This window comes from Carassius auratus, chromosome 9, assembly GCF_003368295.1.
Source record: "Carassius auratus strain Wakin chromosome 9, ASM336829v1, whole genome shotgun sequence".
Lineage (NCBI taxonomy): Eukaryota > Metazoa > Chordata > Actinopteri > Cypriniformes > Cyprinidae > Carassius > Carassius auratus.
In genome coordinates this window covers 24,372,532-24,395,970 of record NC_039251.1, presented here as the reverse complement: position 1 = coordinate 24,395,970, position 23,439 = coordinate 24,372,532, and the positions used below count along the sequence as shown (strand labels likewise).

General features: G+C 36.3%; 1 protein-coding gene across 1 annotated transcript in view; it reads left to right on the top strand.

The window, feature by feature from the left end:
* Positions 1-23,439, top strand: part of myo10l3 (myosin X, like 3) — a 65,823-nt gene that overhangs the window by 5,165 nt on the left and 37,219 nt on the right. Inside the window, exons 2-10 of the mRNA XM_026272186.1 lie at positions 11,216-11,314; positions 17,962-18,120; positions 19,240-19,427; positions 20,939-21,073; positions 21,166-21,304; positions 21,417-21,501; positions 21,630-21,736; positions 22,088-22,217; positions 23,176-23,294. Coding sequence (XP_026127971.1) covers positions 11,216-11,314; positions 17,962-18,120; positions 19,240-19,427; positions 20,939-21,073; positions 21,166-21,304; positions 21,417-21,501; positions 21,630-21,736; positions 22,088-22,217; positions 23,176-23,294 — 1,161 coding nt within the window. The remainder of the gene's footprint in view (positions 1-11,215; positions 11,315-17,961; positions 18,121-19,239; positions 19,428-20,938; positions 21,074-21,165; positions 21,305-21,416; positions 21,502-21,629; positions 21,737-22,087; positions 22,218-23,175; positions 23,295-23,439) is intronic.

Genomic DNA, 23,439 nt, shown 5'->3' with positions numbered 1-23,439 from the left:
GCACCAGAAGAATGGCTTCATATGAAAATAGTCATTATGATTATATAGGCTTAATTTAATTTTGGTCATCTGATTGTAGACTGTCATTTGTTTTCTTCTTTTCTGTTTTTTGGACTTGTCATGCTTAAAAAAAAAAAAAAAAAACGGGTTAGCAGAGATCACTTTCTGCTTTTTAGACCTGCAAGAGTGCATGAAAAAAACAAACCCTTAGAGGAATCTTGAAACGTTTTGGCATAATAGAGCATCTGTACAATTATGACCCACTCGGGACCAATAAATTAGTCAGGTGGACCCACCTTTTCGTAATAGCTGTACCATCCCATCCTTCCTGTCCTTCTGGTGACGGTGCAGCATAATTTATGTGCCCCTGTCAGCGGCTGTAGCTCGGGGCACAGAGAGCAGACAGGTTTAGCAGACAGGCTTTAAAGGCTCTGATTAACACAATCAGTTCTTGTGCTGTAATCTGTCCACAAGAGACGGTCCCCTGACCAGACCCAAGAAAGATTCACAGGTGGCCGTGTCTATACACACAGGTTACCAAAAGACAGACAAGATGCTGGGTATGGTGAATTGGTCAGGAAATTTATTTGACATTTTTTATTGATATTTATCTATTATTTTACCATGTTTGCTTAGATATTGTACTCATCTCTTCTTTTAAAAAATAAATAAATATATATTTGTAAAATGTTTTAGGGGTTTATCTCTAAGGAGATTAAGCCGTTGCACAGCTGACATGTAAAATCATCCTTCAATTTAAGCTTGTTTAATGTCAAACCTGCTATGACCTCACAATGATTTGTTTCATAATAGTTGGAATATTACTCTATGTTAATGCTAGCACACCACCTGGGACTTGACCTGGACTCAAAGGCGGATATGTTTTAAGCTAGTTATAAAAAATGAATGTTGCTTGAATATAAAGCATATATATAATAGAGGATTTAGCTATTTTCTGTGGTAGTTTTGCAGTTAAAGAAATGTGTACACAATGAATGCTATACAAAAACAATCGTCATTGGTTTTCATGCATCAAAAGCAAGCACTTCTGAGCTTTGGTTGACCATATTTGATGTGTTTTATGTATGTGCATTTTAGTGTTATATAGCCTTAAATGATTATGTTCGAGTTAAGTGATTGTGTTAAACTTGGATTACTCGATTCATGTGGATTACTTTTACAATGTTTTATAAACATTTTAAAGAAGTCTAAATGTTTTTGAGGAAAGAAATTGCTACATTTTTATTTGGATGATGAACAAAGTGTGAATTTTTATTTGTTAGGTATATGTCAATTTAATAGAAAGAAATATCAATAATCCTTGCTTACTTGGGAGACCATCTTGAGTAAAAAAAAAAAAAAAAAAAACTCAACATGTAATTGTTTATCCAGCCCAGATGGTGAGTTTCCTATTTTAGCACGAGTTTTGCCCTGTGATTAAGACATCACGGAGAGACATCTGTGAATACAGTCACAGGTTTAAAAAAACGAGTTTGAGCATCCTGCCGTCCAATTAAACTGCAGCCGTATTATATTACCCTAATTGAGTCCTTCTGCATTGTTGTGTAACCTAAATTGAAATAACTTTAATTAATTTATTTTTATGTGACTTTAAATGTGTCTGTAAATGGTGTTTAAATTGGTTATAGTCATCATTAGATGATCAGCAAGCTAGCTGTTTGCATTACTGGATGTGGCAAAGCAGATTTAGCTTGAGGCTTTGGAGCTCCAACCATCTCCTCCATCAGAGAAATACACTTCTCATTATGTTCTCAGTGGGTAGCACGACCTGGGTGGCACCATCGCTGTTATTTGCTGATGTATAAAGGATGTTGGAATAGTTTTAGATTTTGTTTTTTAGTTCTAAGCGATACAAGTGGAAAAATTAATTGTACAGTCAAACACTTATGACACTGTTTAGTGCTTTATAACTTTAAAACACTTTTTTTTCTAAATGCTGAAAATTTGATAATCTACTGCGAAATACGATTTTTCTACGGTACATCACCAGTGGTATCTCCATTGTAAAAACCTCTCACTCTTGTCAGCGTAGGCCATAGTTAGAGTAGAAATTTATCTTGATTTTATCTTGTTTCTATTTTGGGAAAAACTGTTGGGGAGCATTTTACCCCGTGGGGTATTTTCCCTGACTCCACCCTATGCGTTCCCTACAGTGTACACATAAAATCTGAATTAGATTTTTGTGGTATTAACAGGGAAAAAAACCTGGAAACTGCCCAGTCTATTTTTCATTGGTTGATAGATTCTGATAGATGTGTTCTCAGCACTGCTTACTCTATTGCACACACCCGACGAGACTCTGAATTTATGAAGTTCTCCCTGGTATTGGTCCAGCTCTTGAAGTTACATTTCAACCAGTCTTTTCTAAAGTCTTTATTGCTTGCTTAGTTGTGGTACCTGCAGCACCGAACTTTACATATTCCCTTTCATTTCTTTTGTAATGTTGTCTCCCTGTGTTCAGATTTAAATACTGGCCTCATTAAAAACATAATCAATGACCAAGCTTACACTGAACCCGCAGCTGCAGTCTGAAGAGAAAAATACATTTGGACATATATAACTTGTAGTTTGAATAGTTGATAAAAAAAAAAAAATAGATCCAATTTAACATATCTGTACTGTAAACAACACTGTCTACTGTGTAGGAGTATTCATCCACAAGTTTCATTTACAATACATTTTTTTTTATTTAATTAAATTTTTTAATTTAAAACCTGTCATGACTGTTAATCACTGTCTGTTTGCTTTATGCAAATCAGTCAAACATCTCAGTTGTAAGGTTAATACCATTAAGTGTCACAATCTCTTAATGCTAATAGCACTCTTTCTGTTTCTCGTCTGGTCTGGGGGAAGTCTGGGAAGTGTCCTTCCCCTGGGGCCAGGATCTCTCCATTAGCTGATTTCTGATCAGCTGCACCTTCCATCATTTATTCAAACTGCTGTCAGCCCGGTGATGTTTATCTGATCCTTTACAAAACACTTCTCCTTCTCTGACTCTCTCTCTACTGTCAATTCATCTGTGAATTTACATGTTCTAAATTCTTAATGTTGTAAATGTATCGCTCGAGCATGACGTAAGGGTGCTTGTTGCAAATCATTCCTGAAATTTGTCCCAGAGTTTACCAATGTTTGAGTTCACCATCAGGAATTTTATTCAACAGGATGCTAAACGTCCATCCTGACTGGGACCCTGATTTGAGGTGAGGCAAAGCTCTCATTGGCTTGCATGATGTCATGCAGGTCTGGGGAGGTTGAGGTTGACACGGGGTAGGGAGCGCTGTCTTGATTTCACTTGGCAGTAACATGTGACATACAGTAGGCATCCTAAGGTACAGTTTCCCCTCTTGCACTAGATTGGGCTTTTGTTAGTCTTGTGTGTGGTCCAGTTGCTCTTGTCATGTATTTTAATGGAATCCAGAGTTGGACTAGGTGCAAAAGTAGTTTTGAATATTACATTAACTGAATGAATTTTTTCTTCAGGAAGCCAGTAAAACAGAAGATACTTTTATGTTGTTTATGTTTATAAATATACATACAGTATGTATTATTTTTGTTTATGTTACAATAGATTTCCATTTCAAATAAGTGTGTTCTTTTAAAGTTTCTCTTCACCAAATAATTCTGAAAAAGTAGTAGTAGTATTAATCAGAACAACTGTTTTCAACAATGATAATAAGAAATACTGAGCAGCAAATCTGCATATCAGCATGATTTCTGAAGGATCATGTGACACTGAAGCCTGGAGTTGTAGTGGCTACTTAAAAATAGTGGAGACCATAAGATAATTATTTTAAAAACTTTCAAAAATCTTACTCGTTCCAGACCTTTTAATGGTAGAGTATACTTAACTATGTATTTCGTCATTTAAACAAGTGAATCTGTTACATAAATAAGTGCTTTGATAGCTAGTTACAGCTTTAAATTCACACACATTTTCAAACCCTTACAATCTGAAAGCTAAAAAATCTTAAAGGGGTCATGAACTGAGAAATCAAAATTCCCTTGATCTATTGATATATAAGACGTCATTGTGCTATAAAAAATATTCTGTATTTCAGAACTCAAAACTTTCTCCTTAGTTTAAAAACAGCTTATATTGAAGTTATTCTGCCAAAATGACAGGTTGTGGAATGTGCCACTTTATGATGTAATAGTGTGGCTAAACACCGCCTCCACAGTAGAAGATCAACGCCTGCTTCTACATCACTGCCTGAGTGTCCCCGCCCACCAATTTGCGTATGTAGTAGGTAAATGACTAGAGTGGCAAATGCAGGTCTACGGAGAAACCAAACAATAAACTTTATTTGAAGAACTTTATTTTTAAGTGCCAGACCACGTCAGTAAGAACTCAGTCCTTTATTCACTTCATTTTACTGCAGATTTGTTTACAAACAAGGTGCAATTTGATGCAGGATTTTCAGAAAGATTGAAACTAAAAGATGATGTTAAGCCAACTATATCTTGGATCTGACAGTATGTCGCAACACGAAAGTGTGGGTAACTGTTTTTATTACATTGTCACATTTGTTTTGTCTGTTATTACAGATTGTTTGATATGTACTGAGTATGTATGTGTCCATCTGTGAGGGATGTAGGGTGTCAAACATAATGCGCACAACACAACTGTTCGCCAATCATAACAATGGTTGTTTACTTCCTAGTCTTCAATCCGCCACGCCTATTCAGTCAGAGCGTTCTGATGAGGGGGTTTAAAAACAAGACAAAAAATAGCATTTTACCTCGAAATGAAGATTTTTTTATGTAAAAATATTGATAACATAAGTGGAACTCAGAGAACATTACAAAATAATAAAAAAAGGCAGTTCATGACCTCTTTAATAAACACACTAGTTGACCTCAGCAATCCGCTGGGCAGTTGTTGACTGTCCTAACCCAACCCTACAGGGTATGTCAACACTCTTCAAATCACATATGTAGATCTGGAAGACTTTAAACTTGAGCCTGTAAGGTCAGTAGTAATTTCAGTCCATCTAATCAGATACCAACCCTTAATCTCACTCATTTCTTGGCCAATTTCTCTTCATTTCTGTCACTCAGTACTCCTCAGATAAAATCCCTGATCCTGTACACGTTTCTGCAGCCTAACTTATCTTTCCAGTGACTAGTGAATGATTTTAAATACAAAAGAGCAGTTTTCTTTTAGCTTTGAACTGTCATCTGCCATGTTGCAAAGTAAATTAACAGTTGGACCAGTGGTAGTCCTAATGATGGAGAAAAGTTTTGCTGGAATGAATTCAAAGAAATGTTTTGTATGATTGTTTAAACAATAAATATAGCACAGTGTTATGCAATTTACAGATTAAACCAAGACTCATTGAGAGGTCTGTAGCAGTATCATTCAGTATTGAGTTTCCTCAAACAGATCATTCTTCAGTATAGCTGAGGCCCTCAGGAACGTGAAGAGCTCTTCACATCTGCACAGCTGCACTGAAGGAGAGCCAGAGGTCAGCGGAGGTGTCAGTATTTGTTATGATAATCTGAATAAGTGTCACTGTTTGAGATCTAAACAGTGTGCAGAAATCTCTTTGTAATGTTGCGTGACCAGCTGCTTTCTAAAAGACTCTTTATGATATTTGTGAAGTCCACAGGAGTCCACTCAAACAAGTTTTCTCAAACAAAATGTCATTCTGGTAAGTTCTCTGTCCTTCTGTCTCATGCATAATCGGTCATCCCAGGCTAAGTAATACTGTGAGTGGAAAAAAATTAATTAGCTTCGGACTAATTGCCAAATAACATCTAATTTTGTGGATGTTGATTAGTTTTCTTTTGTTGGGCTGATTGGATCACTCGATACTCTTGGTCTTGGGCTTCCTGCCACAAGGAGAAACAGACACGCCACCTTGCACTGTGTAGTCTCATTAATGATTGAGGCTCATTAATTAGCAAATCTCCTCCAAATTTGGCACCGTTAAACACAGAGGTAATAGTAGCCTTTTGTGACGGTTCAGAGTGACGGAGTGTTTTAAACTGTGTTTTCTGTTTTAAAGGGCAAGGGACTATTTTAGCAGTTAACAGTTACTGTTAAGTATTAAGATCCTTTGAATTTAATTCATCAACTTCATCAGCTTCGACTAAATGGTTGGAGAATCCAAAGAGTAGTCTGTCGTTTCACTGGAAGATTCAGTTATGACATTCTGATTAAGATGACAAGATCAAAATAGTAAAAAAAAAGAAAAACCCATGCACAGATGCATCGGTCATGAAATTATTAAGATATGTTATGTACTGCAGAGCAGTATGTTAGTCAACTATCTAATCGATTCACTGGTGTTCCAGTTGAAAGGAGCTGATTCATGTCTCTAACTATAATGCAATATGATATGAAGGAGTTATTTTGTTTGCATGTGCGCTGCAGTTTGACAGACAAAACCCTGCCTTGCAGTTGCCCAGCTGGCCTTTGTTGCGGGATTTCCGCTCAGCTGCCCTCTGGGACCCGAGCATGACCATTCTGCTTTGAGATGGGCGAGGTGATGGAAAGGTGGGGGAAGGAGGGGATGAAATGATGGAAGTGGAGGAGGTTTGTGTTTCTGTGACCATCTGTTGCCTATACAATACTCCCCGTGCACAAAGCAGGTTTACACTGCTGTGCTTTCAGAGGCATGCATCATGGAGCTCGCTTCTGGAAAATCTGTTAACCTCACCGCATAATCGATGACATCACGCGGTTTGCAGCAGTGCCAGTGGAAACATGTCTGGTCTTAAACGCTGTCATTATAGTGGGGATATTATAAGACTTTCAGAGTTCTTCTTCTCCTTTGAGTTCTCTCAAAATAAATATAAAATACAGGACCTCAAGGAAGAACCCGTTGTTTGCTGTTTCAGCATGAAAAAAAAAATAATTACGTGGTAATGCAGTAAAAAATTGTAATGTTTTTGGAAAAAGATGTTTGTTGAGCACAATAGCTGTACTTGGCCAGATGCTGTAACTGTAATTTATCTCTGTCCATTCTGCCTTTAAATGGGGTCATGGGGGAAAAGTCAGATGTTTTGGTGCTGCTTGACATTGTGTGTCCTTGAGTAAGAGCATCTGTTATTTGGCCGTGTTTCTCTCTGTAGACTTGAAAGATCAATTGCTAGGGTGGTTGTTTACTAGACCAAGTCAAAGAGTTTCTATGATAATCTCCTCCCTATAGATACAACTTGAGATATGTAATATTTTTCACCAGTTTTATCATCCACCAGGCAACATCCTCAGTCTGACTGCTTTGAAAAGTAGTTGCATTGAGCTATTAATTTTGATTATATGGACAAGTTCACATGGTCATGTTTTAAAAAAAAAAAATTGTCAGTTTTTTCATAATGTCTAACATTAATTATTAGAGCATTCCTTTAGGGAAACACTACAATTAATCTCAAATATTCCATGAAAGCTAATCCTTATTCTTCCACCACATAAAAATAGAGTTTAGCAGTCGGGACCACAGTTATCTGAATCATGAAGAAGTTAATACATTAGTTATTCCCATCCCAGTTTTCAACCCACAATACCCATTTATTTATGGTAAATACAGCTGGATTATTACCGGTATATATTATGTGATTTATCTTTATTTGCAACTGTCATATTTTTGTATGTTAGTTTTTGAGTTGCTCTTATGCACTAATGGTCTTATGCACTCTCATGTATATTTTATTATTTTGTCAATTAAACACAAAAAAAGATTGTATAATCCAACCACTTTTAATGCACTTAATCAACTATTGCAAAGGCTCTTATGTTTACTTCCTTTAATCTATGAGATTAAACACAAGTAATTCAATGACACCATGTGCCATAAAGTGCAAATGCTGTAAATGAGAATTATATAACAATGGCATCTGATCTCCTTAAATCCGTAGACCCTGCTTCAAATGTAATTCAGTTTGGTCAGGTCACGTGAAGCAGCTTTTCCGAGTCCTGTGCTTAAGTAATTTTCCTCTCGTGCCAGTCGCAGACCTGGCTGATCTCTCTCATCTGATCCATGATTCCAGCTCAATAAAATGATGCCCTTTAGCTGTTTTAATTGTATTACTGTAAAGTAAAGCTAGTTTGTTGTGAATGAACGCCTATGGCACACATTAACCAATGAAGGTAGTCATATTTAGTCTCACGCATATGTGATGATTGGACATGTCAGAGAATTTGAATGTTGGCTTTCTTCCTCTGCTCGTCAAACAATAGGAACACATTAGCATGCACTTTTAACCTCCCCACCTCTTCTTTTCTTCAAGCCCTTTTAACTCGGTCCCATAGCCCCAAAGCATAAGTGCTACATTTAGCAAGGCTTTGAGGCTTTTTTTGAAACCTGAAAAAGATCCTGTTGATACAGGACATGATGCTGTGTGGCACATACGGAAAAGAGATGATGGATCAAAGGTAAACTCCTATAGTAGTAAACAAGAAGATTTTTTTGTGTGTGTTCCAATTTCATCCAAAAGCAAAACAGATGTTTTTATGACTTTCCAAAAGAGGAAAGAAGTATTGAGAGATTGATTATGGTGGTCAGAAGAGAGAAAGATACATCATTTTGCATCACTATCTCACTATCTTTGTAGAAATGCATACACAGCAGTGTAAACTTATTTTCTGCAATTTAATGCAAGTCAAAGTATATAAAATAAAAAAAATGTAACTGTAGACTGTGGAGATGCATCATCACAGTCTATGAAAAAGGTCCATAGAATTGAATGGTGACCAGGTGGTTTCAAGCTCCAAAAATGACAAAAAGCACCAAAAAATGTCAGGGAAGTCAATTATTTGAAAAAAAAAAAGGCAGCATGAACATTCTTAATTACACCATTTGATTCCAACAGAAGGCAAGTAAATAAAATGGGTTTAAATAGCTATTGAAACATCATGATTGTGAGTAAATGATGATAGAATTTTAATTTATGGGTCAACTATACCTTCAGTGAATGCCTCCTCTTGAAGCCTAGAATATGTCTGGCCTCATTATAATCTACATCTCTTTTCCAGTGTATCATATGTCTATGATCACCTTCATACCGTGTGTTTTGGAAAGAGTGGATGTATATTGTGCGTGTGCCTGCACATGCTGCCTACGGGACCCAGTGCTGTTGCACATGTCAGGTCATTATTAATAGTTAATGAGGATTGATATCTCTGAGCTCTGACCTTGGGGCTTGGGTTTCCTGGTGGAATCCGCTCCCATTGATCCTTTGGTTCTCATGTGCTGTTGGACAAACTACTCTCTCAACACTCCATTGGCCATCTGAATGGCCGCGCTGTGGAGATTTATGCCTGTCAGAGTAAACGTGAGGGCCATCAGAACCTGGCACACCATACAAACATTTACACCAAGAGCGATCCCTATAAAGATAACTCAAACTATATTTGTGTTATTCTGTTTATTATAAGTAGTTCTGTCATCTGTCGCTTTAAATGTTTAAGCTATTTAAAGTCAGGTGGATGCTGATTAGCAATCCATTTTTTTTAATCGATCATCAGCTGAAATTTTTTTTTTCCGAAATTGATTCCAACAACATGAATCCTTTGCATTGTTATTATTATAGTTGTGGTAGTAATGTCCCTATTCCTTTTGAATTAAAACTCTTTTTAAACTTTATAGTTATAGTTGTTATCGTCCTCGGTGCAAGTAGCTCTTAGGACAGTGTTCGGGTTCACAACAGAAGGAAATGACTAGTGGTCTTAGCAGCCAGACTTGTGTCTTCCTGTTTTTACATGATCTCCATTTCTGCATTCTTGGCCTTCCGATTGAAAACATGGAAGCTGGCGGCATTGTTTAAACCATGCCACACAATTAGACAAAAGCATAGCTAGACCGCCCTTTTATTGCAGCTGTTTTCATAATCAGAGATTTTGAAAAAAAAATCTACATTTTGTCAGCAGTTACTTGCCTTAATTTCATTCCAAACATATGTTGTTGCAATATTTTTCTGGACCCCACTGACTGTAATAGTAAGAACAAACTTGGGTTGTCCACAGAAAAAAGTTTTTTGTCAAGTTTGCTATTACATTTCAGAGTGATCAGACTTGGGATTTGATTTTATTGCCTTGGAGCCAGTAAGCAATCATCCAGAGCACCCTAGAAACTACTTAAGCCCCTTTCACACTGCACGTCGGACCCGGCATATTGCCGGAACATTGCCGGGTCGCCTTCTGTGTGAAAGCAACCATGTCCCGGGATTGATTCCGGCATTGAACCCAGGTCGGGGACCTAGTAACATTGCCGGGTTCAACCAGGGACGAGCGCTGTGTGAACAAAAGCCAGATCTAATGCCGTGTCGAAGTGATGACGCGCATTATCGCACGACTATTTTACCGGCTGTTTTGAAGGAAGATCAACGTTCGCGACGAAAAGATATGTGCAAACTGTAATGAAGCAGAGATCAGTTAGTTCCTCACTTTCCGTGCTGACGCCGAGATCGTTCGCTTGCTTCAGTGAAAGTATAACGAGCCTAACGTTTTTGACTCGTACATTACACGTCACGCCCTGATGTCACGTGTCGTTACGGGATCTTTACGGGTTGTGTGTGAAAGCACCCACACATCCCGGGTAATCACTGGCAGTGTTAAAGTTCAAAATCTAGCAACCCATTAACAATTGCCGGAACACTTTACCTGTGTATTTGCCGGAATGGCAGTGTAAAAGGGGCATTAGCAATGTGCTGGTATCCACTCAAAACTCCCTGTTATGGTGGCGAGTGCACAAGCAAAGGCTCCATGAGAAACAACTTTCTCTTTTTGCTGCCAAAGGGCTTTACTTTGGTTTGCAGCATGTGCTGTTGGCATGAATAGAGTTCTGTAATGCCCATGTACCCACAAAGTGCGTTTAAACCCTTTGGGAGGGAGCTTTTCCCAGTCAAATTCACCACTGTATGTCTATGAAATTAAAGCGTAGCGAGATAGAATGGCTGTGGTGCTTTAAAGACCATGATGGCCTGTGGTTGAGATCACTGCTCTCTATTGGATCAATTGAAATTGCTCAGTGTTATTCTCTCTGTATCATCTTGTTCGGTCCTCAGCTCTTTTTAGAAGCACATAATGTTGCCTGCATGCTCCATAAACATACATATTTAATTTCTGTACCAGCCGCAATAGGAAGGAAATGTCTGCCATCTTCGGTCGTATCTTTAATGCTTGTGCCTTTTTATGGCTGCTCTTGATTGGTTTGCTGTGTTTAGTGTTTCATACAGTCTGTCTGTCTTTTAGGGAGCTTGTGTGTGGGTGCGGGATAAGGAGCAGCTCCTGCCCTCCACCGTCAGCTGCTGCGATGACCAGACCCTCATCCTCACCACAGACTATGGAGAGGTAAGAAAGACCATCTGCTGAAAACACAATTAGGAAACCTTAATTTTAAGATCTTTAATATCCAAATCCCATCTTTACTCATGACTAGACAGTTGTTTTTGCCATTATATTCTTGATGAATTGGACTGCCCATCTGTCTAAGAGAGATAAACATAAAGGTCTTAGTTGTGTGAGATTTTGTAGGTAGGTTATAGTATGCTTTGTCGGATCTGCAGTTTCTCACCGCTACTGAAGGACCTTTGATATGAATAGCAGGAATGTACATAAACGAGCCAATTTTAGCCAGTGTGTTTAATCAGTATGGCCCTCTGTTAAAGCTTTGTGTCTGGAGGAAATCCTGTTCTCATAGCACAATGAGAATGCAGGTCAGAATATATTTATCAGATGTGTCAACATGTAGCCTGTATGCTTTTGTTCTGGTTCTTCAGAATGTATGAATGTGATATACTGTTCAGCTCATGTTTAAATATTCTTTGCATACTTCATGTGATCCATCTTTAATCTCTATCTCCATCAGTCTGCGTCTATCTATGTCTGTTTCTCTCTCTATACATCTGTCTCTATATGCACTGAAAAAGTCATGGGACCATCTATCTAAAATAAATTAGTACAAAAGTAATGTAAACAATTTATAGTGTTATAAAAGATTAAAATTTCAAATAAATGCATTTTTTTTGTAAGAATCATGAGAAAAATATTTCACTGTTTCCAAAAAATATTAAGCAGCACGGCTGTCTTCAACATTGATAACTATAAGAATTTTGTTTTGAGGGATCATTTGAAACTGAAGCATGAAGTAACTACCATCATAGTAATCAATTTTCAAAATACATAAAAAAAACATTTAATTAAAATGTTTGTAATATTTCACAATATTACTTTTTTACTGTATTTTTGCTCTAATTAATGCAGTCTTTGTGTGCATAAGATATTTCTTTCAGATCTCTTTCATTATTTATTGTGCTCTGTATTCTGTCTTGAGTCCAGTTTATCTGCCAAATGTAAAGGGAAATTTGGTTCTTTGTAACATATTGACAGAATATATGGACCTTCTGGATTTATTGCACTTACTGAAATTCTTCTATATGCATTAACATAAATGACTTCCACTCTGTGAGATCTGTCTATCTGTTCAGTCCAAATTCAGCCTAGTATACATTATGTGACCATATAGACCATAGAGAGGGTATCGAAGACCACACCGACTACAACTGATCATGAAAAAAGTTATCTCTCAAGTCATTTCCAAGTGTTCACACCCGAAACTGCAAGTTAGACTCTTACAGGGCTCCCAACATGCAGTTTAGCACCTGACTCATAAAATTGCATGGTGAAGCAGGGGTCAGCAGAGATCAGGAGGGTGTGTGTGTGTGTGTGTGTGTGTGTGTGTGTGTGTGTGTGAGTAGAGTTCGGTGAGGTGTGGAGAGACTGACACACCAACTTCCTCTGGCCAGAGCCATACAATCTATCTATTCATCTATTGTGTTATCTATCGTCCTGTCAAACATTCATTCTATAGTTATAAATACTGTTCATTAATATCTATCTATCTATCTATCTGTCTGTCTGTCTGTCTGTCTGTCTGTCTGTCGCTCTGTCATTGTTCTGCTATTGTTCTGTTGTTTGTTCCGGCATTTTATCTATCGCTGTCTATCATTCTGTTACTGTATCTATCTGTTTTGGTCTTTATCTTTGTTTTTATCTAAAGCTGAATAATGACTCATGTATTAATACTGTACAATAAAGCAATTTTTTGTAATAATTTTAGACTTAAAATGGTTTTAACACAGTTGGCAACATATTATAGACTCCTGGCTTTCACTAAGTCTGTAGTTAGTGTTTTGTAAAGCAAACCCTGTGTTTTTCTGGGATTGCTTTGGGCAGGGTGCGACTCAGCAATGGTACAGCGGATGGGATGAGAGAAGACTGCTTCCTGTGAAGAGTACAGCCATTTCAGCTGTTCATTACTGGGCCGTCTCTGTCCTCCAGGCCCCACCCACATCATGCATATTCATATAGGCCATGCTCAATAATACAGCAGGGTGTGGTCTTTCAAACACAAAGCCTCATGCAGCACACTTGCAAGGAAGAGCAGAGAATCAAATATCCCAGTTACTCTTTTAATTACAGACCTTCACCTAAAACCTAACAATTTTATTTATATACACATTTTTTTTTTTATTATTAACTAGTATATTAACTATTAGTATATTTTAATTACATCATAAAATGATATGTGCTTGGTTTTTAACACAGTCCATCCCGTATGCACTGTAGAGATTATATTTATTTATTCTCTCAGATAGTAATTTTTTATGTGCTTTCTTTTAGTCACAATGGTGCATAAGTCAACGGTGCTGCCTTCGGTGAAAAGGCCACATTAGGAAAACATTGATTGTGTGCTTAATAACTCTAGATCAATGGATTTAGCAGATGGCTTCACATGCACAGGCACATTTAGGGGAGGGTGTTGTTGCTCACGCAAGTGGATTGATGTTGCATCTGTACTTAGTGTTTGGAAGACCATGAAAGCATTTATTGAATACTAGGACTTGAAGTGTACAATACTTACAGGAAGGAATATGTCATTTCTCATGCAAGTCATGCAAAATGAAATGAAGATTCACTATAATTCCTAATGCCTAATCACTGAGGAAGTCTTGCTGCTGAGGAAAAGAGATAAACCCGCACGGACAATGGAAGCAGTTCCGCTAAACCACTGGAAATGTAGTGTCTTTCCAGTGGTTGCATACTGGAACACAAATAAAAACTCCAGGAAATTCCATTTATTTATCTAGTACGGTGCATCATTTTTCAAACTGACTGCAGTGGTTGTTTTTTCCTCATGTTTTATTGATGACCCCATCATCAGGATTCCCAATACTCCCAGGGCTGGTCCATTGCTTAGCAACCAGAGGTGATGTTCCTGTTTCCTGGCACACTGTCAACACTGACACCCATTGTCCCGTCTGAATGCCTGTAATGTGCTAATGGCTTTATGGCAAGCTGACTCCCTGCCATGTGTCAATTTGTTGAGCACAGCAGGCCACTATAACCTGGAGCGAATAGATGATCATAGACGTTAAGTACACTCTACTGCGGTCTTGAAATATTCTCACAAATATAATGACAATTGGGTTGTGTTCTGTAACATTTGGTCTGTTGTTGTTGCTTTAGATTAAGCTCAGAACAAACGACAGCATTGGTATTTTCTTTTATGATAGCTTCCATTATCTTTTAAATGTTCATCTGCGTTGTAGGCCATTTTTCCTGTTCACTGTACTTTGTAGGGGTTACAGTTAGGGGTTGGTTAGATTTTTGGAAAATGTTTTTGAAAAAAGTCTCTTATCCTCACCAAGTCTACATTTATTTGATTAAAAAAAACAGTAATTGTCACACTACAGTGGAATGAAACGCACAAGGAAGATGATGAGCAATGCAAACATTCTTTAATAAATCCATGCAAAGGTAAAGCCAGGACAGACCAGGAGCACACGTAGGGACATAGTAGACCGGATGACAAACAGTGACCTGAACACAACTAATATAGAAGGGCTGATGAGAGTAATTAATGACACACACCTGAAACCAATGACAATAATCAGACATGAGGGAAAACTAGGTCACACAGAACACATTAGGAATGAAAACACAACAAAAGTCCAATGGGGTGTGACAGTAATATTGTGAAATTATGACATTTTTTAAATGGTTAATTCATTAATAATTCTTTTCTATTTCAGTATATTTAAAAATGTATTTTAGTGGCAAACTGAATTTTCTGCATCATTACTCCAGTCTTCAGTGTCAAATGATCCTTCTGAAATCATTCGAAATTGTGAATTTGGTTTGAAAAAAATTGTGCTGTTTAATTTGTATTTTTTCAAGATTCTTTGATCAATAGAAAGAACAGCATATATTTGAAATAGAAATCATCTTTGACATTATTAGTGTATTTGCTGTAACTTTTGATTAGTTTAATGCATCCTTGCTTAATGAAAGTATTTATTAATTGTTATTTCAGTTTTCAAGTTATGGGCCCCAAATGTTTGAATGGCTGTTTATATATTAGACTATAAAATAAATTACATTTAAAAGAATAGTAAATAAATACTTTTAAATAAAATTTAAAAACAGAGTTGTTATAGTGTTACTAGCAGCAGGTATCTAGTTATCTAGTTTATGACCACTATAGTGTTATGTTTTATTTTATATGTTTTTTTTCTGTAATTTTTCATTTTCTCTACAAATTTTTTTTAGTTTATTTTGTAGTTAATTTTCCTTTATTTATTTTTGATGTAAATGGATTCATTTAGTTTTGCCGTTTTTTTTTTTTTGTGAAAATGTTTTATTTAGGTGGACTATGTTTTTATGAGACCCTATAATTAGGGCTGTTGATTGAATTAATTTTAAACCATTATTATGGATGATCACCCATACTCTTGAGTCAACCACAAGGCCATTTTACTGCAGCCTCTCTCTCTCTCACCTCCTCCTGTGAATGTTTGGTCGAGACACATTTATTGTCATGTTACCGAGTGTTGTTCCAGCGTCCAGGCTGTTTGTTTGGCCTTAGCGGTGGGAGCAAGCATCTCATGAACAGGAATTTGGGGAATTCGTCTCTAGCGGGAATGTTTTTTTGCTTAAACTTCCTTGACCTCTGTGCTGGATGCTTGCTAGTGGATCACATGGCTTGAATCTTGTATTTTGTGTGTGAACTTTGACCCGGAGTGCGTCTGGTGGCCTGCTGTGTTGAGAAATTACCCATAGACAGCAGATTCCTGGTCTGGTTTTAAAGTCGAGGCGTCACACAGCGATAACATAAACTTTGAGACACATTCACACAACTATGAGCTGCTCTGCTTTTGCAGCAATGACTTCATTATACTTAAATGAAGCATTATAATAGTGCTTTCTAGAGTGAATTAGTGAAGAAACTTGTTCACAGATTCACACCCACAACTCCTGGTAAACAGAGCCTCAGGTGTTACGACACATTGATTTTGCGTATCTTTGTCGTATCTCCATACAGATCACATTAGCTTTAGATGGGGGCGGGTGTTCTGTCAAAGTGCTGTTTCCTTCCTGTCTTGTCTGATTAATTAAGCTCATCTTTCTGGAGACAGACCTGACGAGCCACAATGATAAGATCATTATTGTATGACATCATTCAATTTTAGTGCCACTCTTTGCTAATGGATTTATCATCCATCTCAGTTACCAGAAAAACACATCCAACACATTTCACACAAATTTAAGGAACATAGATATTTTTTAAATATATTTTCAATATTTAAAAATAATATTATTTTATTTTTAGATTTCCAGTTTTTTATTTAATTTAGTTTTAGTATTTTATGTTTTTTTATGTTTATCTGTATTTCTAATTAACTTTTCTATTATTTTATTATATTATATATTTCTACTTTTTAGCTATTTATTTAGCTAATAGTTTTAGTAAAATAGTTAATAGTTTTGCCACGGTTAAATAAAACATTTTCCCCTAAGTTTAAATGTGACTTCGGACCACAAAACCAGTCATAAGGGTCTTAACATTTTTTTTTTTCAAAAACTGAGATTTATACATCACATGAAAGCTGAATAAATAAGCTTTCTTATATTTGGCCGAGATACAACTATTTGAAAATCTGGAATCCGAGGGTGTTGCCAGTGTATATTACTAATAAAAAAATTGTTTTGATATATTTTATATATATTTACTTAATATCTTCATGGAACATGATCTTTACTTAATATCCTAATGATTTTTGGCATAAAAGAAAAATCGATCATTTTGACCCATACAATGTTTTTTTTGGCTATTGCTACAAATATACCCAGCGACTTAAGACTGTTTTTTGTGCTCCAGGTTCACAAAAATTAACCTTATATTCGACCAACAATTTAGCAAACTCCAATAATTACACTTTTCCACCCTAAATACCTGACTTTTGCTGTCTGGAAGACAGGTATCATAAATTTTGATTCTGATATAATATGAACAATTATTTAGACATCTACTTGAAGATTTATCTAGCCCAAATACTTGCATATATAACCTTAAGGCAAACCTCAGTGTGGGTTGCTTATAAATCAGTGTAAAATGACAGATACACTAGATAATGTCTGTATGATTCAGCAAAAAAAAAAAGAAATCCTCAATGTCAGTTAGGTAGATAAAAGAGAAGCATTTCAAATGTGATGTGTAAAGGAGATGTCAGCCTTGTGATCTCAAATAATGTTTCGAGTCCAAGGAAGATGTGTTCAGGACAGTGAAAGTGAGAGGAGCGCTGTGAGGATGACATGGGGGTATGGTTTCAGGAATGTGAAACAACTTGGCTGAAAGATGGAGCAGGTCCGGACGCATTAGTAAAACAAGCTACAGGCTCACACATACACTGCGGTAAATGAGCCCTGCCTGAGCGCTCTGTTGATTCATAGCAGCATAAATCACAGCTTATTTCTTCACACTTCGGATTCCTATTGTGTCATTTGGGAATTAATATTTAGTCATGTCAATCATGTGTTCACTGAACTGTACGCTTTCTGATTAATCTGAAAACACTTAAAAGTAATGTTCACAGTTGTTCCCATGTGGACAGTGTGTGTTGTTAGTCACAATGAATGTGTGATTTTATGTGTTGAAGGTGATAACTCTGGATCAGGGTGAGGTGAACAGGCTCAAGGTTTTCCCCATGCATCCCACCAGCATCAGTGGAGTGGAGGACATGTCCAATCTGGCCGAGTTACACGAGGCCGCCATCATGCACAACCTCTTCCTGCGATACCAGAAGGACCTCATTTATGTAAGCTTCTTTTTAAAAAATAGACTTCTCTTGTTTGTATGTATAGCTGGTTATAAACACTGTAACTTAATCCACACCCTAACCCTAAGAGAAAACATTCTGCATTTTACAATTCAAAGCGAAAAAACTAAACTTTAATTACAATAATTTATATATATATATATATATATATATATATATATATATATATATATATATATATATATATATATATATAATTTTTTTTTTTTTTTTTTTTTTTTATACAAATGAGTACTGTCCCCAAAATGAGGGTTTATTAGAATTAGGTCACTTCTGGGTACAAATGTGTCTCCAAAATTTGGTTAAGCAAGTCCACAGACAAACACACACTAATTCTCTTCATTACATTCAAATTGGAGTTTGGACTTTGCAGTGTTTTCACGTAAACAATGGAACAGTCTGTGCTTTGAGAAGTCTTGTGCCTCAAAAGAACTTTGTTCCATGAACCTTAATGGTGTTTAATCTGTGCAGAATTTTCTGTGTATCAATAACTGTAAGCATAAATTAAGCAATTATTGATGGCTATCCATTTCGTTTTTTCCTTCACAAAAAAACTGCTAGTGGTTTTTTGTTCTTACCAAATTGTTTAGAAATAAAATTTAAATTTAAAATTTAAAATTTACGTGGTCTTCTAATCTGTATGTCATCTGATGATAATTGTATCTGACTGAAACTAATTAGAATTCATACTTTATGGAAATCATTTTTGATAATGTCTTATTATTATTCATATGAATTAATAATTTTTATTATTATTTTACTATTTCCTGAATTGTCAAAACAAATTTCAACACATTTTGGAATTATCATGGCATTATATGTAAAAAAAAAATATATATATATATATATATATATATATATATTCAGATCATGCAGTTGTTGGTGGATTTGTAGAACTTTGGAAATAACAGGCATTTGAATTCTATAGAAATCTTTTGTGTGTAGAATCCATTTGATGCTAAATATATCTATGAGAAAACATTTTTGAACCAATAATAAAATAAAACAAAATAATTCCTGAACTTTCCATGTTAAACTTCAGTGTAAGATCAAGCTTGTATGTTCTTCTCATTGTCATTCATTCACTCTACCTTGCAGACCAACATAGGCTCCATCCTGGCAGCTGTGAACCCTTATAAGCAGATATCAGGTCTGTATGACACCAAGGCAGTGGATGTGTACAGCAGACATCACCTGGGTGAACTACCTCCACACATCTTTGCTGTGGCCAATGAGTGTTACCGCTGTCTGTGGAAGAGACATGACAGTCAGTGTGTGCTCATCAGGTAATGTCCTGCTCGTTTTAAGTTGCTTAATTTGAAGGCATTATTATCAGATTGGAATGGAATTAATTAGTAATTTTAATAGACAGCTAATAAGATAATCTACATATAAAGCTCACTAGACTGCTGCTGATGATTTGTGCATTTCAAAAAGCACACAAGATGACTGAGGTGCATTGGTGTTTTGGTCATCTGCTATTCCATAGGACTGCAATCCAATCAGTGTGACTGCTGAATCTAGAAATGGATTATGTTTGATTTATACTGCAAGGTTTATTGCATAACTCATCTTGGCATGGAGGTCAGAGGTCACTTTGTTTGCTTAGTGGCAGCTTGGAATCAGAAGACCTCTGAAGTGAGCACTTGGAATGAATGTGGGCTTGGTCTAATAGTGCTGTGTGAAGTGTTCTTCACATTGTATTTGGCCATATTAATCAAAAGCTTAAATCGTAGAGAGTTAATAGTATTGTGAGGGATTGCATAGGTGTAATTGAACTGCACATAGAACAAGTATATATAAATATATAATTTCACAGGAATTGGAGAGGAATATTTGACCCACCATCCACTGTGCACTTCCTCAGTAATGAACAAAGTTTGGCTAAAATAAATAGTGAAAGAATTCACCGTCATTCACCATTCAGGAGCAGATATTACTAAATAGAAGGTTTTGGGCTGTAATGAGTGATGCAATTTGAATTCATTTATTAATACCATTTAAAAGTTTGGCATCAGTAAGATTTTGTTTTGAAAGAAATTATTAATTTTTCTTAGAAGGGATATGTTAAATTGATTCAAAGATATATATTATTATAAAATATTCATATTTGAAAGAAAGACTTTTGAACGTTCCATTTTTCAAAGTATCTTGACGAAATGAAAAAAATCAGTCAGCTCAACTGATTTCAACAATGATAATGATAAATGTTTCTTGAGCAGAAAATCAGCATATTAGAATGATTTCTGAGGATCATGTGACAGTGAAGACTGGAGTAAAGATGCTGAAAAATCTTCTTTACCATCACAGAAATAAATTCAAATTCAACAGCACTTATTATTTTAATTACAGTTTTTTCTGTATTTTTTAACAAATAAATGTAGCCTTGGTGAGCATAAGAAACTTTTCTCGAAAACAAATAACCACAGACAAAATGTGTTCATACTTTATGCATCTGTATTCTCAGTGTTTTATGTTCATGCTTCATGTATCTGTATTCTCAGTGTTTTATGTTCATGCTTCGTGCATCTGTATTCTCAGTGTTTTTTATGTTTATGCTTCATGCATCTGTATTCTCAGTGTTTTATGTTCATGCTTCGTGCATCTGTATTCTCAGTGTTTTATGTTCATGCTTCGTGCATCTGTATTCTCAGTGTTTTTAATGTTTATGCTTCATGCATCTGTATTCTCAGTGTTTTATGTTCATGCTTCGTGCATCTGTATTCTCAGTGTTTTTTATGTTTATGCTTCGTGCATCTGTATTCTCAGTGTTTTATGTTTATGCTTCATGCATCAGTGGAGAGAGTGGTGCTGGGAAGACAGAGAGCACCAAACTGCTGCTGAAGTTCCTGTCCGTCATGAGTCAGAACTCCACAGGTTCTCCGCTCTCAGAGAGGACCACCAGAGTAGAGCAGGCCATCGTACAGAGCAGGTCATACATGCTCTATCACACTTGCTCTGTTCTTACAGATGTTGTCATATCTCTTTCCATTTTAACACCCATTTTTTTCTCTTTCACTCCAGTCCAATAATGGAAGCATTTGGAAATGCAAAAACCGTTTACAACAACAACTCCAGTCGCTTTGGCAAGTTCATTCAGCTCCACTTTTCTCAGAGTGGAAATATCCAGGGTGGCTGTATTATTGATTATTTACTTGAAAAGGTATCTTCTATATGTATATTTATATTTATTTTAAAAAAAGAACTGTTTATAGCCATGCATTTAAGCAGTTATATTAAATGCATTGTGTTTTAAAAGTGTCATTACATTCCAGAATCGAGTTGTGCGGCAGAATCCGGGAGAGAGGAACTACCATATTTTCTATGCATTGTTGTCAGGTGCTAAGTATGAGCACAGAGGTGAGATTTTAGCATTATTTCGTTATGTTTTGGAGGCACAGGCATTGCACACTTCACCTTTACACAAGCTGAACCTTTGTTTTTTTCTCTTTGGCCATTGAAGATTAACCCTGTGTTCTTTCCATCAGAAATGTACATGCTGGCTGATTCCCCCGAGGCGTATCATTACCTCAACCAGTCCGGCTGTGTGAAAGACAGAAGCCTGGATGACAAGCACCTCTATGATAGTGTGATGGTGAGTCAATACTGTATGTCTGACAGCATTCTCGACTCTTAAACAGTTGCTTTTCATTAAAAAAAACAAAACACAAGGAACAACATGAAAGAGTAAATGACAAAAATGACAAATTTGGTCTCCTTGATGCCATGAAATTGGGCTTTAATAAATGTCCACTAGAGGGCACCACATCATCTCTTATCTGTAACTTGTTTGAAAGGCATTAGGTTGAAATAATTCAACTCCAGTTATTCTGAGGTTTTTTTATTTATTGATTTCTGTTGGTCGAGTAAGAATGACCTTTGTGATCATAGTAAGTATAATGTGTCCAGATCCCATTTCTGATACATATTCTTCTGTTTACTACAGGAAGCATTGAAGGTGATGGAATTCACTGAGGAAGAGATCCGTGATGTCTTCAAGCTTCTCTCTGGGGTCTTACAGATCGGCAACATCGAGTTCATGACTGCAGGGGGTGCTCAGATCACCACTAAAGGAGGTTTGAGGCAAATCTGCATTTGTCAGAAGCATTACTTTTGTGGAAGGATATCTTAGTGCATAGCATAGGGGAAGGATCTATTAAATACTGCTTGTAGACCTGACACACAATATCAGCTTATATTTTATCTGTCAGGAATTAAAGAGTAAAGACCTTCACTGAGTAGAGTGTGTGGAGGCATGCTACAACATGTCAGAATTCACTTTGATAACCGCACGTCATATGGGTGAAAACTCAGTAACCCGTCTTAAAGCTAGAGCAGTTCCAAAAGACTGTTGATTCATTAAAAAATAAAAAATAAAATAAAATCACTTCTGTCATTAATGACTCAAATCTACTGGTTGCATATTTCCATGCAGTCACAATGAATGCAGACCAAAGGTTATTATTGCAATTTAAATTAGCCATTAAATTACTATTTCAATATATTTTATTCTTGTGATTGGAAACCTGAATTTTACTGAATTTGTTTCACGATCCTTCAGAAATAATTCTAAAACAGTAGTGGATTTGGACCTCAATTTTTTTGTTTGTTTTTTTTTGTATTGTTATCGTTGATGTTTAAATGTTTAGTATTTTTGTGGAAACCATGAAGCATTTCGTTTAGGAGGAATAGTTATTTTGATAGAAATCTCTTGTAATTTTATAAATGTCTTTACTGTTACTTTTGATCAGTTTAATGGGTCATTGCTTAACAAAGGTTTTATTTTTTTCTGACCACAAATTTTTGAATCATGGTTTGATTTCAGTTCTTTATCTTATGAATGCCATGTATACTGAAATGTGTAATTGTGTCATGTTGACTGTTGAATCTGTGTTACATAAACAAAAAAGTTTGCATGTCATATGATGGAATATTTACGTGAAACTATAATATCCACTGAAGATCATCATTAACTGTGTGTGCACAAACACTTTACACATGAAGGCTTATACGTGGTGTGTATTTGAATGACAGTGGTCAGCATCGTCAGTGATCTGCTGGGACTCGACTCCTTTCAGCTGTCTGAGGTTCTGACTCAGCGGTCCATGATCCTGAGAGGAGAAGAGATCTGCTCACCTCTCACTGTAGAACAGGTGAGGAACCAGGACATCTGTCCTTTTTTGTGATGTTGTATAGTATATATAGCACGGGTCTGTCTAGAAATAAGATATAGCTATGCATTTGCCTATTTAAATCTGGTTTATTTACATTTTGGCAAAGGCTTGCTTTTTTTTTTTG